At 40.8% G+C, this 23143-nt stretch overlaps 1 protein-coding gene across 2 annotated transcripts in view; it reads right to left on the bottom strand.

Annotated features, from left to right (window-relative positions):
• Positions 1-844: 844 nt before the first annotated feature.
• The window catches only part of LOC139459700 (calcium-binding mitochondrial carrier protein SCaMC-2-like), a 36292-nt gene continuing 13993 nt past the window's right edge, over positions 845-23143 (bottom strand). For both annotated transcript variants that reach the window (XM_071241335.1, XM_071241336.1), the window contains 9 exons: positions 20090-20216; positions 17975-18062; positions 17684-17795; positions 14311-14469; positions 13437-13586; positions 12370-12480; positions 8205-8372; positions 5896-6040; positions 845-4293 (listed from right to left, as the gene is read on the bottom strand). In XM_071241335.1, the coding sequence (XP_071097436.1) occupies positions 4103-4293; positions 5896-6040; positions 8205-8372; positions 12370-12480; positions 13437-13586; positions 14311-14469; positions 17684-17795; positions 17975-18062; positions 20090-20216 (1251 nt within the window). In that variant the 3' untranslated portion in view covers positions 845-4102. The remainder of the gene's footprint in view (positions 4294-5895; positions 6041-8204; positions 8373-12369; positions 12481-13436; positions 13587-14310; positions 14470-17683; positions 17796-17974; positions 18063-20089; positions 20217-23143) is intronic.

The raw sequence follows: 23143 nt of genomic DNA, 5'->3' as shown, positions 1-23143 counted from the left end.
AGTTGGAATGTCATGTTCTGCCATGCTTACAGGTGGCGCTATGCTACTTCTGCCAGGTATAGGTTACTCTCTATAAGTTCCTGTCCAATTTATATAGCGCATCGCGATCTCACAAACTGACAGTTCAAGCATCGTGCATACCTACGTATCGACGATATCATAGCTATCAGTGAATCATTACTGCTCTAGTGAAAACCCAACCATTCCTCGACATTAAAGAAATGACAATACAAAAGGAGTGAGTGATTGAGTTGGATTTAATGCCGCTTTTGACATTATTTCAGTTATATCGCGGCGTGTCAGCTTAATGTGGGAGGAAAGCCCGAAGTGATGCAGGTCTAAGACGTTTACCACTTCGGTGAAACCATCGAGCACGGGTATGGTGCTGACAAACCTAGAAACATAATAATTGGGTCGAACCGGGATTCAAACCAACAATCATAGGTTTCTGGTGTGCCCAAGGGACGCAACTCGCAGCGCCTTAAACGACTGGGCTACCCGTGCCCCCCAATACAAAAGGATGTGGCATATGCTGAACATGATGTCCAGCATGCAACATTGCCTTTTGTGCGACATAAACTGAGCAGCCATTGGTCCGAGTACTCACTGGTTACCCTTTGCTCAAGCCAGGCTCACTTAATTAATAATAGCGCCACAAAGTGGTCGTGGGGCGGTCGGGTAGCCTAGTGGTTAAAGCGTTCGCTCGTCACGCTGAAGACCCGGGTTCGATTCCCGACATGGGTACAATGTGTGAAGCCCATTTCTGGTGTCCCCCGCCGTGATATTGCTGGAATATTGCTAAAAGCGGCGTAAAACCATACTCACTCACTCACTCACTCAAAGTGGTCGTATGTATTGTGGAGGTGGAGGAGCGTAGTGGATAAATACCCATGACGTATTGATGATAACCAAAGGATATACATGGTAGTAATGAGGTAGTACAAATGACCCAGGACATCAACGGCAGACATATCAGAACAGTGCAGCCATAGCATCTGAATCAAGGAAGCCTAAAATTTTAACTTTAGAACACTTCAGACACTTAAAGTGAGACATTAGATGAGAGACTCGAGGATATTAGAAGGAGACGTGGACATTAGACTGGAGTGAGTGAGTGAGTTGGGTTTAACGCCGCTTTTAACAGTATTCCAGTTATATCACGGTCGGTCAGCATAATGTGGGTGGAAAGCCTGAAGTGATGTATGTCTCAGACGTTTACCACTTCGGTGAATGCCACGAGCATGGGTATGGTGCTGACAAACCTAGAAACATAATCGGGGCGAACCGGGATTCGAACCCACGATCATGGTTTCTGGCGTGCCCAAGGGATGCAACTCTGCACAGCGAATCGCTGGACATTAGACGGAAGACATGTCGTACATTAGCAGGGAGCTGTAGGACATTAGACACTAGACATGTTGGACATTAGCAGGGAGAAATGGGACAGCAGGGAGACATGTTGGACATTAGCAGGGAGCTGTAGGACATTAGACACTAGACATGTTGGACATTAGCAGGGAGAATTGAGACATCAACAGGGAGATGTGGGACATTAGACAGGAGCTGTAGGACATTAGACACTAGACATGTCGGACATTAGCAGGGAGAATTGAGACATCAGCAGGGAGATGTGGGACAGACGAGAGACATGTCGGACATTAGGCAGGAGGCATATTGGACATTAACCTCAGTCTGAACAGAAATATAGCCTTAGCTGAATTCAGACATTGCACTAGCATGTTTAAAAGTATATACAGTAAACACTGCACAAGGGCAGTTTCGATAATAGCACATTCAGCATGTAATCTTTGAGTGATACACTTCAATGAACAATTAGTTTTTGTATGTGAAATATTTACAGCTGGTTGGCAATAAAGATATGTGCACATTATGACAGAATTCCAGCAAATATACAAAATATGTACATCCACTGGTTCGCTAAACAGAAACATGGCAGTGTATAAACCTCACCAGTCTTGCAGTTTTAAAGGAACATCACCTGTCTAGTTGATTCTATTGGGATAAACAGATCCAGTCTACACACTGAAAGTTCTTTTGAGTATTTGAATTGGGCTCAAATTCAGGCAGGATTTCTATGAAAAATCAGGGCTGCTATGTAAAATAAAATACTACAAAAAATTTAGATCATTTTTTGAGTTCATCCAAAGCTTTTCAGACATGTTGACATATGAGGTAGGCTGTCACTTAACCTATTACACTGTAGATTTATTCACCGCCAATCTGTCACCCAATCTAAGCAGTGGCCACTAAATTACATTTTGATGTTGGTGTTCACTATGTGGGCTGCTAGTTTGATGTGAAGTCACCTATACCTGTTGTGTAATGGCAATACTAATTAGTTATAGAGGGGACACAACAGCTGGTTCAGTAGTCCTTGAGTATTGTCTATCTGTTGAAGATGAATGATTTCTGATTCTAAAAGTCTACTGCAGCCATCACCATGGCAACCTAAAGATGACCTATACTCAGATGTTAACGAATTCATCAATCTTTACAACAGAGTCAATTATTGAACAATATTCATGAAAATCCTTTTCAACATAAGATGACACAAAACATCACTTATGAAAACAACATCTGTTCTTGTGTCACACACATTCATGACAAACATCCAAATCTAGTTCACAGAATGTGTCTTTTTTGGGAAAATAAGACACATCTGAACCGGTAATGATTCAGTTATGGGAAGAAGAAACTTGCTGTGGCAGAAACAATACCATATTGAAGTTGTCCTTTTGCCCAGCGAATTAGGAGGAAAAACAATAAATCTCACATTTTATAACAAATATGTTCTTTATTTCCGAGTTCACCCAACCATCCTTATTTTCCAAGTCACTATTCCTATGAAAATGAAAGTGATTCCCTTATTAGAGAAATATTTATTTACAAACTGAAATATTATGATCATTTCATAAATTGTATTCCGTAGTTAGTGCTCAGCATGATATCTGGCGATGCTCTTCAAAAGCCAAAAAAACATACTATGGAACAGATACTGTAAAGATGGAGCTGAAGTGTTACAAACTCAACAAAAAATGATGACATTTCCCTCCAACTTAGACTATTCATGAGCTAAACCTATGCCAAGTTGACAAAGGCTGTGTGAATTGTGGATAATAAAGTATGATGATTGTGTTCGACGATCAGTTGTGTAAGAAAAATCATGTCAATGGTTTTGTTACTGAGGACAACAAGCTCACCTCTCACAGATTGAGATCACGCTCAAGGAAACAGATCACAGATAGATATCATGTGCACAGTAGGTTAAGATCCAGTCATAAGGATTCCTTCTCCAAACATAACAATATAGTTAACAATAACAAGTGGAGGAAGTATGAACCCCTCAAATCTGAGGGGTTCAGAACACCAGAGCATGTAGTTCTCCATCTCAGCAGTAATGTACAACAACTCTAAGACAAGCACTGTTAATCCTTGTTATATTGTTCACATATCCTGCAAAATAATTTTCACTCATTTAGCATTCATATTCTTTCCAATATGACAATTGTAATAATTTAAACTACTCAAAAGAAGTTAAGGACCACCCGATTCCTTCACATTACAATAGTTAATCTCTTATGCCATGACAGGTTAACCATATTAATAACAACTGGGTGGTCCTTAACTTCTTTTGAGAAGTATAGATAAGTATGAATTAATAAAAATCCATACACGGAAAACGGTTCAACCGAAAGGAGACATCAAAACCAACAGACAGACGAACACACGTTAAAGTTCGATATACTCTGCATTTGAATGAAAGACAGCAGAAGTATAGACTTACACATAAACACACAAACATGATTTTGAAAAAAACCGAATCCCTGAAGCCGTACCTCAAATGTTTTACCCTGACTGGGCTGACATTGGAATACCTGCAAGGTGGGTGGAGAGAACACTGCTTCATGTCTCCTTGTAGCAAGCAGACAGAGAGATGCTGAGTTGCGTAGGAGGTGTATTTGAATTCCTATGGATAAAATGAGTCTGACACTATGGACATGAAAAGTCCAACACTATGAGCAGATAGAAATCACTGGACTGACGACGTCCTGGAGTGCTGTTGCAGATGTGGAGTCAAATCCTATGTCATGGAGACACCTAGAGCTTTGCGGACTTGTTCATACACAACATAGCTGATGCTGACGGCCGGTGCCACCTTCATGAAGTTGGGTGTGATGCCACGATACAGGCCGCGAGGACCTTCCTCACGTATAATAGTCCTAAACAATCCTGTCATATTATCTGGAATCCCGCCCTTCACGTCGGCCTTAGCTGCAACAGAAAAGCATGGGATGAGTTAGTCATGAGTGAGTTAAGATTTAACGTTGCATTTTTTCAGCCATAAAGCGACCTCAAGTTTAAATATAGCGAGTCATATAAATACATCCAAGTTATATTTAAAAACAAATTTGTCCAACATATTTAAGCAAACAATACTAGTTACATCTGCTTAAAACATGGCAATCAGCCATCAGCAACCAAAGCTAGGCTGGGGATAATGGGGACTTACAGTGCCTCAGCTTCCTGCCCGATGCCCAGGCACAATTTATGTAATCACTTTAGCTACTGGTGGCTGCGCATAATACTCGCCATATTAAAAAATGCTCAGCAGTGAGTTGGCTTAAAACTCTGGTTGATGATAGTTACATCAATTATGATAGGAATTATGTGTCACACGGGACAAATTATTTTATTGTACTTTAACTTCCAAGGCAGAGCTGGAACAGTAGATGTATTGATGCATTGGTGAGGTGAGGTGAAATGGGGTTTAATGTCGTGTCCGAGATTATTGCACTTATTTAGTGATGTGCATACATGTGTGTGTGTGTGTGTGTGTGTGTGTGTGCATGTGCGTATGGCTGCTTGTACAAGTCCGGACTGATGCTGATTTTTAGTGCTAGCCCACTGCAATACCATGACGCATTTTAACATGAGTACCCCACTCAAACAGTACTGACTCCAAGCCGACCTGTCCTCGTTTTGGCCCTTAATGGTGAGCGCCAGACAGGGTAACAACAAGCCCCATCTTTTAACATCTTTTGGTATGACACGGCCGGGGATCGAACCCTGGACCTTCAGCTCTCTGGGCTGACGCTCTACCACTAGACCACGGAGGCGGTCCATTGATGCATTGAGAAATTACCCACCTAAACAATACATGAGAAAGTTACCCATGTAACTTTCATATTTTAATTCTCCATCAATCCAAAACAGTATTATTTCCGGATTTCAGATCACTTCTTTTTCTAGGACTGATCGTTATCTAAAATGTCCTGGAGATAATTTTAAATTTGGTAAGATATATTAGAATGTGTTATATAAATTTTATATAATCCCTAAAATGTCCTAATACCATCTGTCTCCAGGAAAATCTTTACTGTGGAAAGACTGCGTTTATCAAATTCAGTGTGTAAGGGAGATAATCGCATTGTAGTCAAACACATGGAGTAAGATGTAAAACAGGGAATGAATTGAAACTAATATTGTTCCTATTGTCATAAAACATCAGCGTTAGAAATTGGCACTAGTCCTGTAGTCCTTACCAAACTGTCCAATAGTAAAGGCATCCTAAGGACTAGTAGAAATTGGCCCATGTTAAGGGTTTTGCAACATGTTATCATTATATGGACTAGTGGACAAAAACTGTCAGTTTCTAACCCTGAAACATGCTTGTGTTGATTCCACATTTTGGGAAAATTCTTATATCGTAAATTTAATTTGTTTGCCATTTTAACAAAGACATGATAATATTTTGCCGTTGTATTCATGCTTTGCATCAAAGTGTTTTTTGCTTTTAGCTTTTGTTTCTTCCACCACTGCCTCTGATGTCGAACATGGAGATTAAAAACACAGAAATACTATGGAGCCAGTTACCTTGTGCCTGTAGTCTTGTTCTAACCAGAGCCAGGGGGTAGCTGGCAAGCTGGCCACAAGTACTGCTGGTAGTTCCACACGCCAGCAATACAAAGATGCCTGGGTCCTTGTTCTTATTCCTTACACTGTATGTCTTCTTCAGTGTCTGCAGATATAAACAGTATCAGTCACTGTCTGTGGAAACTTACCCCAGTGTATTGACACACCGTCATCTCACACAAATCTGCCTGACTCAAATAATTAGATTTGTTAGGTGAGGTGAGGTGAGGTGAAATGGGGTTTAACGTTGCGTCCAAGATTATTGCACTTATATAGCGACGTGCATGTACGTGTGTGTGTTTGTGTGGCTGCTTGTACTAGTCCGGACTGATGCCGATTTATAGTGCTAGCTCACTGAGATACCATGCCTCAGTTTAACATGAATACCCCACTCAGACACAGTATACTGACTCCAAGCCGACCAGTCCTTGTTTTAGCCCCTTAATGCCGAGCGCCAGACAGGGTAACAACAAGTACCATCTTTTAACGTCTTTTGGTATTATGCGGCCAGGGATCGAACCCTGGACCATCCGCTCTCCGGGCGGACGCTCTACCACTAGACCACGGAGGCGGTCAGGTTTGTTAGGTCTTTAATGAGGAAATAATGTATTTTTAGAAAAAAAGTATCATTTTTACTTATCCTGACTCATACTTATTGCTTATCTCATCTCAATTTCGAACGGTAGTGGAAACTTCCTGAACCGTGTTCCGAGAACAGTGAGTGAGTGAGTGAGTTCAGTTTAATGCCGTTTTTAACAGTATTCCAGTCATATTACGGCGTCTCAGCTAAATGTGGGAGGAAAGCCCGAGGAGATGCAGGTCTCAGACATTTACCACTTTGGTGAAACTCACGAGCACGGGTATGGTGCTGACGAACCTAGAAACATAGTCGGGGCGAACCGGGATTTGAACCCACAATCTTAGGTTTCTGGCGTGCCCAAGGGACGCAACTCTGCACAGCAAATCACGGCGCCTTAGACGACTGGACCACCTGTGCCCCTGGTGCCAAAATGACGATTGACGGACTACAGCATAACAATAGCAAGTCTATTTCTAAGGCGCTGTTCTCCATTCACTGTGTGGCTGCTAAAAGTGCACACAAACAGTTGTGATATTTGGAAGTACTTATCAAAAAGATATGTCTTGAGTTTGGCCTTAAAAACAATCTACAGTTCAATCAGTAGAGGGTTCCACAGGAAAGGAGTGAGTGAGTATGGTTTTGACGCCGCCTTCAGCAATATTCCAGCAATGTCACGCTGGGGACACCAGAATGGGCTTCACACATTGTACCCATGTTGGGATTTGAAGCCGGGTCTACCTAACCGCCCCCAACAGGAAAGGAGCACAGTGTGAACCAGATTTTGTCCAAAGGACATGAGGCTGATATTAAGAACAGAGAGCGGCATCCTTTCAACATATTGCAGATTGCTGGGGAACTATATTCTTATCATGCTTATACTTATAGGAATCCCCACATATTGTGAACAAGTCCCTGGTCTTCAGAGAAGAAAGTCGGTGTTTCATATCCCAGTTAGATTTAAAATCTGTTTTGTTTGTTTGTTTATTCATTGTTTAACGCCGCACTCAGCAATATTCCAGCTATATGATGGCGGTCTGTAATTAATCGAGTGTGGGCCAGACAATCCAGTGATCAATATCATGGGCATCGATCCACGCAATTGGGATTGATGACATGCATCAACCAAGTCAGCGAGCCTGACCGCCCGATCCCGTTAGTTGCCTTTTACGACAAGCATAGTCGCCTGTTACAGCAAGCATGAAGACCTATTCTACCCCGGATCTTCACGGGCCATTTATAGTCTGTACACAACCACTATTGTGTTTATTCCTGAAGCACTATAGGTGAAACTATACAACCACTATTGTTTTTATTCCTGAAGCACTATAGGTGAAACTATACAGCAAGGTCACGATACGATACCTATGGCATATTTATGTCAAATTGCATGGAAACTTCTTGACAATAAATACTTCAGAGCAGTTTCAAAAGGAAAAGCTAGCTGTAGACACATGTTCGTCGCGGCGATTTTAAGCTACTTTAACTTAAAACACTAATTACAACACATTTTGAGATATCTGACTGACAAAAACGCCAGGAGTCATTTAACGAATAGTGAGTAATTTATTAAGCGTATCATCATGTATCAATACAGAAAAAGTATCGTATCACCACATGAAAACTCACGGTGCACCGATACATTGATTCACCCCAACGAAGCACTAAAGGACAGAGTATTCATAACTCTTACCTCATAAATAGCAAGATCTATTCCAGCATATGGTATGATTCCTAGCAAGTTTGGGATGTACCCCTTGTAGAAGGCCTTGGCGCCTTCATGTTTGAAGATCTTCATGGTACAGTCAAACACACCATTGTACTGTCCCGTCTTCCGCAAGGCCAGGCGAGTCTTCAGGACCTGTACATAGGAACCAAGTCATGGAATAACTAGTCCAATGAAACTAACATGGATCATTCACACCTTGGCTGAACGCCGCTTTGAACAGTTTTTCAGTTATATAACGGCATGTCAGCTTGATGTGGGAGGAAAGCTTAAAATGATCTTACATGGATCTTACTTTGGAGAACTACACAAACACAGGTATGGTGCTCACAAACCAAGGAAGATAATCAGAGTGAGTGAGTGAGTTCAATTTAAAGTCACATCGGCAATATTTCAGCCATAATGTGACTTGAACAAGTTATACAATATTAAGAAAATATTATATGACGAAGGACAGTATAATAACTAGCAATATATCACAGATTGACTTAAAACTAGTTGTAGAACATTAAAAATATCTGATTATTGAGGTACGACACAATATAAAATTGGGGCTATAGATCGCCAGCAACAAGGTGAAAATCACCATACTAGGGACAAAGGGGACTTAAATGCTACAATACTTAAAAACAATGCGATCCAATATAATGTGCAGTTACTTCCCTTTTCATGCGCTCTGCTTTACTGCGCATCTCGTGTGTTATCATGGTTATGGTCATGGCGGCAATAGGAATTTGTGTGCTTGTTTTACTGTTTGTAATCAGAGCAAATCTGGGATTCAAACCAACAATCATAGCTTTCTGACTTGCCTAAGAAAAAGTCTACAGTCAATTGTAGCAACTGGGCCATTCTTACTCATAAATAAATCAGAATGAGTCATTGTCATTTGAAACAAAAATGAAAACATTAGGCTAAAAAAATAAAAAAATATTCTTGGTTCTCACGCACCGCCGCATCATCACAAAGTCTGCCGCACGTTTCGTTTTTATTTCCATTTAAAAAAATATAAATCAATAAATATTCCGCGTCTCGAACACACGACCTCAAAAGTGAAATGCTACAATACTTAAAAACAATGTGATCCAATATAACGTGCAGTTACTTCCCTTTTCATGCGCACTGCTTTACTGCGCATCTCGTGTGTTATCACGGTTATGGTCATGGCGGCAATAGGATATTGTGTGCTTGTTTTGCTGTCTGCAAATTTGGTCAATGAAAACATTAAATTTGCGATAAAACATCACCAGACATGATGATTTACAAATTCAATGGTATTTGTGTACTGTATGCGGGACAATGTTTCATACGCAGAAATATTACATGTGTATTTGTCTTGTAAAATAAGCAGAAAATATATACCCCATCTATAAAGCGAAGCGAAATGAAGCACATCACCAGTGCTTACAAAGTCCCAACATTTGCAATAAAAACATGTTTGTCTTCTGCAGAAAAAATTTACATCATATCCCTTCAGCGAATTCAGGAAAACGAACAGATTATAACAATTAAACTTGGCCAATACAAATTTGAAATTTGAGATAAAACATCACTAGACATGATGATTTACCGATTAAATTGTATTTCCTGCTCTGATTGGCATTGTTTTATGTGCAGAGGCTAAGATTACTGTTTGTCTTGTCTCGTCTTGTAAACTAAGCAACAATCAGCTGTACAAACATTTCTCGGAATCTATCAGTGATTCGGTCAAAAATTACCCAATAATATAACTTTAATTTGTTTTGATACAATGAGCGGAAGAATTGTATCTGAAACTATTATTTTATAAAGTTTCCCGTCCGCACGATATTTTCAAGAGCTATTGCCTGAGAACCAATTTTTTTTTTTTTTTAATCAGCCTTATTGAACTTTGCATAAGCAAACAAGCTTTCCAAACGAACCCTTAAACCAGCATGAACTAAAAGAATTTTCTCAGCTACCCATTCTTATCTCTTCTGATCAGAAAGAACTCTTCTGTACGTATTCGTGTTAGGGAATTCCCAGGGGTTTCCCCAGGAATGTGGAAGTAGTCCGTCAGTGTGAACATCAAATTGTGTCGTTCATACACTTATGAACGTCAATTACACGGTCAGGTGACCGACCTCTCGTCCAATTGAAAAGCTGTATATCGCGTAAACTTCAAATAAAAAAATATATTTTAAAATGCTTGACAATACTCCTGCCTTAACACGGCTGAGGACAACAAGAATGGGGGTTCACACATTGGATCCATTAGCATGATTAGGGTAGACTATTGGAACTATTTTCCCTATTCCGATTGTATTGCAATAGTAGCCCATACAATTGCAAAACTATTGAGACAGTATTAAATCAACTTTAAGTATTGATATTTATATTTATCAATGTAATCATGACAACAGAAATGAATAAAGTATTGCGGACAATGTCAAAGCCAGACATTTTCTTCCTCAAACCAAAGGGAAGTAACTCTTATCTCAAGTTGTCGTAATCCCTGCGAACAAACCAAACAGGCAGGTTTGAATCTGCATAAAATATTGATTGCTATGCATCAGAGTTCCAGATAAGCTGCGTATCTGCGTGAAATACGCATCAGAAATGCAAAAATACGCAGTAAAATATAATCCAAGCGTATCAAATACGCAATGAACAACACAGATACGCTACAAAAATAAAACTTGTGCTATCATCAACATATTGTGAAGTAACCCTGCGTATTCGATTAGCAAATCAGCAACTTATTTTGAATTATAAACGGGCATTCCGTCAACCTTGCCAAACTACACGATGACAGTCACATCATGATCATTTGGCATCACACTTTCTTGTGGAAGTATCGTGGTATTTTTGAGTCCTATAAAGCTCTCGAACCCACACGACACCAGTTTGCAGGGACTAGATGCATAGTGTTTTTTTTAATATTTAACTTAAATACCCACATGTGTAAAAACTAGTGGGTAACAGAAATTTGAAAAAGCAGATAGAATTACTGATACCCAATGATTTTAAAATGCATGGGTAAAATACCCACAACTCCAAAAGCTTATCTGGAGCCCTGTGCATACTAGCGATGATACTATTTGCATTTCAAAATTCCTATCGGTATAATACTATTGTAGGGTAAACAGCAGTTCACTAATTTGATATACCATATTCGACGTAATAAGCGCCCCGCTCTAAAAAGTGCCCACAGCCATATTTGCTACTATATTTGAAAGTGAACAATCCCAATTAGTACCCCTTCCGATTGATCAGTGTACACAACACTTATTTATTCGTGTATAATACGCACTAGTGTGTTATATGGACCCTTAATCATAAGGGCAATTAAATTCTGGAAAATATATCTGTCATGTATGATACGCACATACTTTTCTTTTGTATCATTTCAGGCTGTCAGAATCAACCACAACATAAGATCTTTCAACTCTGTTCTCTCACAAACATTATAAAAAAATAAGAGCCCCCTCATTTCCAATTTTGAGAGCGGTCCGGGCGCTTATTACGTTGAATACGGTACTAGTATATCATTACACTCCTGGTATCCCTGTGGAACATCAAACCTAGGTCTTCAGTGTGATGAAGCAATGCTTTAACCACTCAGCTAGTCCAGAGCTCCAGATAAGCTTTTGGTGTTGTGGGTATTTTACCCATGCATTTTAAAATTATTGGGTATCAGTAATTTTATCTGCGTATTCAAATTTCTGTTACCCACTAGTTTTTACACATGTGGGTATTTAAGTTAAATATTTAAAAACACTGTTCATCTAGTCGCTGATGGTGTCGTGTGGGTTCGAGAGCTTTATAGGACTCAAAAATACCACGGTACTTCCACAAGAAAGTGTGATGGCAAATGATCAAGATGTAACTGTCATCGTGGAGTTGGCAAGGTTGACGGAATGCCCCTTTATAATTTCAAAATAAGTTGCTGATTTGCTAATCGAATACGCAGGGTTACTTCACAATATTTTGATGATATGCACAAGTTTTATTTTTGTAGCGTATCTGTAATGTTCGTTGCGTATTTAATACGCTTGGATTATATTTTACTGTGTATTTCTGCATTTCTGATGTGTATTTCACGCAGATATGCAGCTTATCTGGAACTCTGTAATCCCATTGAGAACCAGGCAGAGGTGTGTGAGAAGTCTCTCACCTCCATGGGGTAGATGATGGTTTGTGAGATGGCCCCAGCAGCTGATCCGGAGAGAAGTCTCTCAAACACATAAATATCTCGGTTTGAATCTCCTTTGATCCAAGTCTTGATCTGGAAACCACAAAACAGATTGTCACGGAGATTCAAAACATCTTTCAACTGTGGAGTTGGCTGAATTGTCATCTGTCGTTTACCTTGCATGTAAATTGTTCTTATTAAACGGAATAAATTAACAGTGAACAGGTCAGAACTTGTTCAATCAACAGCTCACACAGCAACAGTCACAACAGCATCCTAATCCAGGTCGTCAGAATTTTTTCAATCTTTTAATTTATTTCAAATATTCCCCCCCTGCCCAAACATGTTTCCACAAGATGCTTCTTAGTAATTGTAAACGACTCCAATGTAAAAATATGATTCTTCTAGGATCCCTTTCATTTTGTAATATCTAGAATTCATTCATCAAATTCTGCCTTAATTTATTGCAGCAAATCTAAATGACAGAATTGGTATGTGTATTCTCAAAAATTGTATAAAATTGACCATTATGGCCCTTAAAGAAAATCACTTGAACCATCAATCTTCCTCAGGAGTTTGAACAGGGAGTAACCATGGTAACTGAATGTTGTTTAATGCCAGTCAGCAATATTCCAGCTCTATCATAGCACTCTGTAAAATAATCAACATAAGTCGAGACGAACCAGTGACAAGCCACAGAAACAGTCAAGATACAACACCTGATCGTCTGAAGTCAGCTGTGACAAGCATCAGATACCAGGGAACTATTCTTCCCTGAATCACCAGGAACTAGGTTGATAAGATTTGAAATTCAGGGAAGTATGTTACAGTGTCAACTCTGGCACAATGGATGAAAATATTTACATTTTCACCTCTAATTAGTATTTGCAAGTGTAGCAGTCACTAAAGCCGACATTTATGATTTTTTTTACTTTGTTGGACTTTGATCAATACTTGTATTGGGACGTAAAACAATTGTGATCCATGGGATAACGTCTCATTACTACCAGGAGGCCCTAATGATGTTGAGTAAGGAACTGGTGACTTACTTGTTCATATGCCATGAACTTGAGTGCTGATTCAGGTGCTATCTTGATGACGTTGATGCCGTTGCCCCTCCACATGGACATATATCCCCCCTCCTTCAACATGTGCTGGAAGCCGGACTTTATACTGATGTTCTTCCTGGACCCATGAACCTGGAGATGATCAAACACATTGCTGTGATAGGTGTAATGCGTCAACGAAGACTTGGTGCATCACAAATTTGTCACGATACGATTGCCCAAGTTGATGAGACGTATACAAGAGATCCCGAGGCAATGTTATTTTTTGTATGTTGTTTAATACATCTTCCTGAAGCAAGGGCGTTAACTGACTGTAAAAGTCCAGTTTCCACCCTTGCCCAAGTAGGCTGGAATTTCCAATATGACAACCGTCTGTAAATAATCGAGTATGGACAAGACAATTCAGTGATTGACATCATGAGGATCGATCCACGCAATTGGGATACGATGACATGCATCAACCAAGTCAGCGAGACTGACTACCCAATCCCGTTAATCGCCTCCTACGACAAGCATAGTCGCCTTTTACGGCAAGCATGCCATGACAGACTAACTATAGTCAAATGAAAGAATGAAGTGTTCATTGATCTCTTTTGAGTAGTATACTTATGTAAGAGTTTTTGTTACCTATACCAGGTGTTTCTAGAATCCAGAGACTTCTCATAAAATCCTGTTTGCATTTGCACAATTTTTATTTTCATATTTTTCTTATCCATCGATGATAAAGCAGATGGGCAAATAAAAACATTTTTTTACATATTCTGATTGAGGCTTTTGGATCTGGTAGGTCAAATCCAAGCATGGAAAATTAAGAGGGTCGCTAAAACAACCCACCTGAGAAGACCAGTTGCCTCACCTGCAGTAGAATTTTTAACCTATCTAGCGGAGCCGTTGCTGTCCTTGACACTGCCCCTGCTGCCCCTCCTGCCACCAGGTGGCGCCACCACATCCCAGTCTGCAGTTCCTTCTCCGTGAAGTCATCTGGTACCAAGCTGTTCTCACCAATGTCAATAATCTGCAGTCATACAGTTTCAGGTTATTTTCAATGCTAATTCACCATTGATCATTTAAGTTTCCAAAAGTTCCAACTGACTTTCTCTCGAACAATGATTCATTCTGTGAACGTTGGGCGCAAACATAAATTACAGTTAATAACTCACTCATTCAGCTTGAAACACGGAATATTTTAAATTAAGCATTGCTTTATGCCAGACATATTTGTAATAAAAAGTACTTACAAATATATAGTGAGTGAGTGAGTTGGGTTTAACGCCGCTTTTAACAATATTCCAGTTATATCGCGGCGTGTCAGCTTAATGTGGAAGGAAAGCCCGAAGTGATGCAGGTCTCAGACGTTTACCACTTCAGTGAAACCCACGAGCACGGGTATGGTGCTGACAAACCTAGAAACATAATCGGGGCGAACCGGGATTCGAACCCACAAATCATAGGTTTCTGGCGTGCCCAAGGGACGCAACTCTGCACAGCGAATCGCGGTGCCATAGACGACTGGGCCACCCGTGCCCCCTACAAATATAAAGACTTCTTTAGTACAGTACTTCTAGAAAAGATTCACAGCCGTCCATAACTCGACTGATGCAATATCCTGTAGAGTTACATGACCAAACTGTTTATGAATTGTGATCCAAGACCAAGCAAATATATCATGTTATCCAGGATATCCACTATAATAAATATAGATGATCCAGTTTTTGCCAAATATCTCAGGGCCCCATTCAACAAAGCCATCTTAGCGCTAAGATGATCGCAAGGCCCATACTTTATCATAGGCTTGCGACTGAAAGTGCTAAGACCACTTTGTGGAACGGGTCCCTGTTGTCTAGTTATTTATATGAGCTGAAATATATATCTTGGTGAGTGAGTGAGTTGGGTTCAATGCCGCTTTGAACAATATTCCAGTTATATCACAGCATATCAGGTTAATGTGGGAGGGAAGCCCAAAGTGATGCAGGTCTGACATTTACCACTTCGTAGCACCTCAATAGGGGTATGGCGCTGACAAGCCTAGAAACATAGTCTGAGCGAACCAAGATTTGAACCCATGATCATAGGTGTATGGCATGCCCAAGGGAAGCCACTGTGCACAGCGAATTGGGGCGCCTTCGACAACTGGGACACTCATGCCACACACATACCCTGATACAAATAACATAGCACTTATGGAGACAAGACTGCACTCGGCACTGATGCTATGAGTGACGAGTAAACGCTTTAACCACTAGGCTACCCCACTGCCGCTCTGAGTGAGTGAGTGAGTGACGAGTGAACGCTTTAACCATTAGGCTACCCCACTGCAGCTATGAATTAGTGAGTGACGAGTGAACGCTTTAACCACTAGGCTACCACACTGCAGCTATGAGTGAGTGACGAGTGAACGCTTTAACCACTAGGCTACCCCACTGCAGCTATGAGTGAGTGAGTGACGAGTGAACGCTATAACCACTAGGCTACCCCACTGCAGCTATGAGTGAGTGAGTGACGAGTGAATGCTTTAACCACTAGGCTACCACACTGCAGCTATGAGTGAGTGAGTGACAAGTGAACGCTTTAACCACTAGGCTACCCCACTGCAGCTATGAGTGAGTGAGTGACGAGTGAATGCTTTAACCACTAGGCTACCCCACTGCAGCTATGAGTGAGTGAGTGACGAGTGAACGCTTTAACCACTAGGCTACCCCACTGCCGCTATGAGTGAGTGAGTGACGAGTGAACGCTTTAACCACTAGGCTACCCCACTGCAGCTATGAGTGAGTGAGTGACGAGTGAACGCTTTAACCACTAGGCTACCCCACTGCCGCTATGAGTGAGTGAGTGACGAGTGAACGCTTTAACCACTAGGCTACCCACTGCAGCTATGAGTGAGTGAGTGACGAGTGAACGCTTTAACCACTAGGCTACCCCACTGCCGCTATGAGTGAGTGAGTGACGAGTGAACGCTTTAACCACTAGGCTACCCCACTGCAGCTATGAGTGAGTGAGTGACGAGTGAACGCTTTAACCACTAGGCTACCCCACTGCAGCTATGAGTGAGTGAGTGACGAGTGAATGCTTTAACCACTAGGCTACCACACTGCAGCTATGAGTGAGTGAGTGACAAGTGAACGCTTTAACCACTAGGCTACCCCACTGCAGCTATGAGTGAGTGAGTGACGAGTGAACGCTTTAACCACTAGGCTACCCCACTGTAGCTATGAGTGAGTGACGAGTGAACGCTTTAACCACTAGGCTACCCCACTGCAGCTATGAGTGAGTGAGTGACGAGTGAACGCTTTAACCACTAGGCTACCACACTGCAGCTATGAGTGAGTGAGTGACGAGTGAACGCTTTAACCACTAGGCTACCCCACTGCAGCTATGAGTGAGTGAGTGATGAGTGAACGCTATAACCACTAGGCTACCCCACTGCAGCTATGAGTGAGTGAGTGACGAGTGAACGCTTTAACCACTAGGCTACCCCACTGCAGCTATGAGTGAGTGAGTGATGAGTGAACGCTATAACCACTAGGCTACCCCACTGCAGCTATGAGTGAGTGAGTGACGAGTGAACGCTTTAACCACTAGGCTACCCACTGCCGCTATGAGTGAGTGAGTGACGAGTGAACGCTTTAACCACTAGGCTACCCCACTGCAGCTATGAGTGAGTGAGTGACGAGTGAACGCTTTAACCACTAGGCTACCCCACTGCCGCTATGAGTGAGTGAGTGACGAGTGAACGCTTTAACCACTAGGCTACCCACTGCCGCTATGAGTGAGTGAGTGACGAGTGAACGCTATAACCACTAGGCTACCCCACTGCAGCTATGAGTGAGTGAGTGACGAGTGAACGCTTTAACCACTAGGCTACCCCACTGCAGCTATGAGTGAGTGAGTGACGAGTGAACGCTATAACCACTAGGCTACCCCACTGCAGCTATGAGTGAGTGAGTGATGAGTTAACGCTTTAACCACTAGGCTACCCCACTGCAGCTATGAGTGAGTGAGTGACGAGTGAACGCTTTAACCACTAGGCTACCCCACTGCAGCTATGAGTGAGTGAGTGACGAGTGAACGCTTTAACCACTAGGCTACCCCACTGCAGCTATGAGTGAGTGAGTGACGAGTGAACGCTATAACCACTAGGCTACCCCACTGCCGCTATGAGTGAGTGAGTGACGAGTGAACGCTATAACCACTAGACTACCCCACTGCCGCTATGAGTGTGTACCCACCGATGAATGCCTCCAATAGTGCAGGATGTCCTTGAGGCTCTGACCAGGCGTCAGCAGCAGGAACTCCCGCCACTCATTCCAGTCAATTTTCAGAGTTCCATCTTTGTCCATTCTGGAAAAAACATTTGGAAAGCCAGTTATGGAGGTATAATATAATATAGTATAATGGTTGTTATTTATCACTGCGCACAGAAATATTACAGCTACATGATGTAGACTTGTAAATAATCGAGTCTGGACCAGACAAGCCAGTGATTGACGTTATGAGGTACGCTAAGTGTCTGAACATACCTCATGAGCAGTTTCTCAGCTTCAGCCGTGTCAATGTGAACGCCAAGTTTGCGGAATGATTCCCGAATCTCAGAAACATCAATTGTACCTGCACAACACAAGAACAGAGAAAGACATTAACAGCCAGGAACAATATATATACTTGTTCGAAGCAATCTGCCCCAGTAAAAAACAGCTTGTGAGAGAGCAAAACATTAACAATGAAGTATTCAAAACCAGTAATGGTTTTATTTGCTTTCGGTTAAATGAAATTTACAGTTGCCAAACATGCCAAATCTATGTTTGAAGCCTCTAAATTGAAAACACATTGGATTTATCTCCTAAACATTTCAGAGACATTCCTAGATGATCAAACTGAGCCAAGAAATTCTGCAAGAATATCACACCTTATTATCCAATACTATCTCCCATATCAGGAGATAGTGCTTAATTGGGGGAAAAAAATCTCACCACTCACTGGTTAATTGATATAATCAATCAACCAAAATGTTCGAACCTAGTCCATATTATATATATATATAGTGACATATATATTATCATTTCAGATTATGCTTTAATTGGGAACACATTTTCATTACTAAGCTAACTCCAGCATATCAGTGGCATACAACCATTGAAATACCCAACTCTGTTGTTTATGAGTGAGTGAGTGAGTATGGTTTTACGCCGTTTTTAGCAATATTCCAGCAATATCACGGCAGGGGTCACCAGAAATGGGCTTCACAACATTGTACCCATGTCGGGAATCGAACCCGGGTCTTCGAAGTGACGAGTGAACGCTTTAACCACTAGGCTATCCCGACCGCCCCTGTTGTTTATGAAAAAATGAACGCAAAGCAAATGCACCACCTGTGATGTTGTAGCACAGCAACCTTACAACATGATGTCCCATTTCTACAGTGACATATACTAGTATTTAAAATAAAAGTCAATACAATTACAGATTGTATTGATTGTATTACAGTGGTATTTCTCAACAGATTCAATTCTTAACCAACTCTTTACACAAACCTGATCCATTGCAAGTTTGAGCTTAAAAGTTATATTGCAAATACAATATTGCAGAAGTAATTTCACATTACTTTCGTACTCATCAAAGCATAAGTTAGGCCCTTAAAATTTCAATACAATAAACCACTTGCATTTTGAAATGTTCTTTGGCTGTGAAATCCCTCAACTATTTTATTTTATTGTAAACATCACCTCATCAAATAGAAACCTTTTTTGTTGTAATTATTAAGTCAGTATGATATGGGATCATATATCATAATAAATCTGCTAGATAAACTGATCCCTAATCAACATGTGTTGATACAAGCAGTGGGGAAAATCTTAAGAACCAACCTTTCCTAATTTTCACATACAGTAGACAATGGTTATAACGAACTCAACATGCTCAAAGGGACCAAACGGGTTTAACACTTAAGATTATTGCACTTACATAAAGAGCAAGTAAGTATGTTTTTACCCTGCTTTTAGCAAAATTCCAGCAATATCACGGCAGGGGACACCAGAAATGGGCTCAACATATTGTACCCATGTGGGGAATCGAACCCGGGCCTTCAGCGTGACGAGTGAACGCTTTAACCACTAGGCTACCCCACCGCCCCCTTACATAAATAAGTAGAGTAAGTAATCAATAGGCCTGTCAAATAACTTTTTTCCAAAGAACTATTACAAAACATGCCACTGGGAAATCTGTATTTCAATAGGAGTATGTCACATTGTACGTCGTGGAATATTGATACAGTATACAATTCAAATAAGGTACAAGGGTATATGTGTATTATCATGATTATACAAGAAAACATCACTCTACAAATAGTTACTCAGAGTGAGTGAGTGAATATGGTTTTACGCCACTTATATTCCAGCAATATTCCAGCAATATCATGGCAGGGGACACCAGAAATGGGCTTCACACATTGTACGCTTTGCACGCTGAAGACCCGGGTTCGATTCCCGACATGTGTGAAGCCCATTTCTAGTGTTCCCAGCTGTGAAATTGCTGGAATATTGCTAAAAGCGGTGTAAAACCAAACTCACTCACTCGCTCGCTCACTCAATGACAACGGGGAAATGTTTCACAAATCTGTGTTGCTTCAAATATCTCACCATCTTCGTTTGTGTCAATCTTTTTGAAGTAGAGTTTGAGATGTTGTTCATGCTCCCGAACATAGTTGACAAACTCAGAGAAGTCAATTTCTCCATCCTTGTCTTTGTCATATTTCAAGAACAATTTCTGTAATAAAAGAGATTATGAACATGTTTATGGTGAATCATGCTCCCAACACAGCATTGGGCCTCCTTCTGATGACTGTCAGTAGCAAACGTAGGGGTAGAAACTAGCACTGATGTCTCAGACTCAAGTGCCATGAAAATGTACATGCTTAAGAAGTCGAAAGTCTCTGAGCAATGAACATGATGAAGATATTAGGGGAAGGTTTGATTGTGATCATAAACTTGATAAATACACAAGTAAAAAAAGTGTTATGTGGTGAGGTGAGGTGAGGTGAGGTGAGGTGAGGTGAGGTGAGGTAATGATTCATAGTGCTATCCCACTGCAATGTTAGTTTCTACCCCGATGTTAATCCACTGTCCTCAGTGTCACCACATGGTAATCATTCATTGTAATAATGTAAGATGAAAATACCATTATTTGGAAAAGACATTTTAACATGTTAAAAACAATAATGAAAATGAAACACAAGTCGTTATTACCATTCTGAGTGTAATAAATCAATGCATATGAAACAACATCAGGAAATGACAGAGACACCTATAATCACTAGAAATCATGCATATATTTTCCTACAATCATGACAATTCATGCAATATTTATTTCAACCGTAACCATGATAACCAAACCACTTGTGCAACAGTGTACTGGATCACATACATACCTTTGTTGTAATACTATCATCTCACAGGCTTGTGAACACCGTGTTTCCCCATAACCAATGAATAAATATAGCCACTATGTACCAGTGCATATGTTCAGTTATACATTTACTGGTTCACTGGACCGGCAGCACTCAAAAATACTGGTAATTGAATGTTTTGAACAAATAAGGTTATATTTTAGCTGTACATGGCCTATTTGACTGGTAAATTCCTGGCCATTAGTTGTAAGGTTAAATTTTACCTGCACATGGCCTATTTGACTGGTAAATTCCTGGCCATGTGTTGTAAGGTTAATATTTACCTGTACATGGCCTATTTGACTGGTAAATTCCTGGCCATTAGTTGTAAGGTTTAATTTTACCTGTACATGGCCTATTTAACTGGTAAATTCCTGGCCATTAGTTGTAAGATTATATTTTACCTGTACATGGCCTATTTGACTGGTAAATTCCTGGCCATTAGAAGGGTTAAATTTTACCTGTACATGGCCTATTTGACTAGTAAATTCCTGGCCATTAGTTGTAAGGTTAAATTTTACCTGTAAATGGCCTGGTAAATTATTAGCCATTAGTGGTAACCAGAAAGAAACAGTGTGTGGATCTATTGTATGACAACTAAGTAGAGGAACATCGTCTGCACAAGTCTGTGAAGTCTTGACAATGATGGTATACATTTTCAATTTATTCCATCACTGGGTTAGTCAGATGCTTATCATATATATGACAATGGTATCTCTTAATTCACTTTGGTGTGAATGACACGTGTCAATGTCGATTGCAATAAATGAGAGTAAAGACTCCATGCTTGTATTCATCCCTCGTCTGCAACTGTGTTGCAGCAGCTGCAGCAGGAAGTGATGAGCTTCCGTCCATGACTTTATCTCCATATCATCCATACTGTACATGCTATAAGCCAAGTTATCATGTTCTAGGTGTTCCAAACTGAGGGAGGTCCCAGGGTGCATGACGTTCGATACAATGGTATTGGAATATAGTAGGGCTGTGACCAGTCCAGATTTACTACCCGGGTACCCGCCACCCTATTAACCGGCCCTACCCGGCTGCCCGCTATAGGTCTCAAGAGTTGGGTACAAAATGTCCGAATGGGAATTGTTTTACCGCAGCCCTGTCAAAAACTATTTAGATACATGTATAAAACAATCTGATCATGTATAATCTGCAGTTGATAGACGCTTTATCCTTAGTTGAACATATAAAGGCCAGAACGAATGCCTGCATAGTGAGAAAGAAATGTGAACATTAGCTATACTTGTAGTGTAGCCATTGGGTTTTATTGTTAATGTCATTAAACAGTATGTCACCTGACTAACCACGGGTCCAGGTAGTCATGTAGGTACCCGGGTCCTACTCAGTACCCACCCGACCTGAGTATCCGAGTTACCCGTCCCAATCCAAGAATATAGGGGCCCTTAATTAATTTTTTTTTCACACTAGGACCTCAACAAGGAAGTTCTGGAACTCATAATGTTCATGCAAAATTTCGAACACCAACATGGCTTAATTATACATGACAAACTACCTGTACATGGAAGCCTTGATCACACTAATTTGATTCATACATATCATTCATACTCCACCAGTATGTCCTTTAAGTAATCACTTGGTTGTTGGTTGGTTTGTTGTTTAAAGCCGCACTCAGCAATATTCCAGCTATATGACGGCGGTCTGTAAATAATCGAGTCTGGACCAGACAATCCAGTGATTAATATCATGAGCATCGATCCACGCAATTGCGATCGATGACATGCATCAACCAAGTCAGCGAGCCTGACCACCCGATCCTGTTAGTCGCCTTTTACGACAAGCATAGTCGCTTTTTACAGCAAGCATGGGTTGCTGAAGACCTATTCTACCCCGGAATCACTTGGTTTATGAAAAAATTGAGCATGAGCATCGATCCATGCCATCATACCTGACACCCAATCAGCCAGGTGACACAGCTTTACTACACAATCAGTGTTAGAAATAAGTGCCTGCCTGTAGGCCCGTGGCAGGTAAATCTTGTGTTTGGCCCCGTTTCAAATTTGTATCGGTACTTATGGTCTGCAGTAAATTTAGGTGTTGTTTTATTTGTAACAATAAGCTACAGTTTTTTAAATGAGGGCCTGAAGAGTATAGTCAGGGCCTGCAGCTTCTAAAGTCTACGGGTCTTAACGGCAGCCTGGCAAATTGTTTTAGTTCAAACACTGCACCCAATCCAGACTAACATCTAATTTCTGAAATGAACATATGTTACAGAAGAAAA

This window comes from Haliotis cracherodii, unplaced genomic scaffold (assembly GCF_022045235.1).
Source record: "Haliotis cracherodii isolate W230 unplaced genomic scaffold, xgHalCrac1.p SCAF_13, whole genome shotgun sequence".
Lineage (NCBI taxonomy): Eukaryota > Metazoa > Mollusca > Gastropoda > Lepetellida > Haliotidae > Haliotis > Haliotis cracherodii.
The sequence above is the reverse complement of the archived record's forward strand: the minus strand, read 5'-3'. Positions and strand labels throughout refer to the sequence as shown.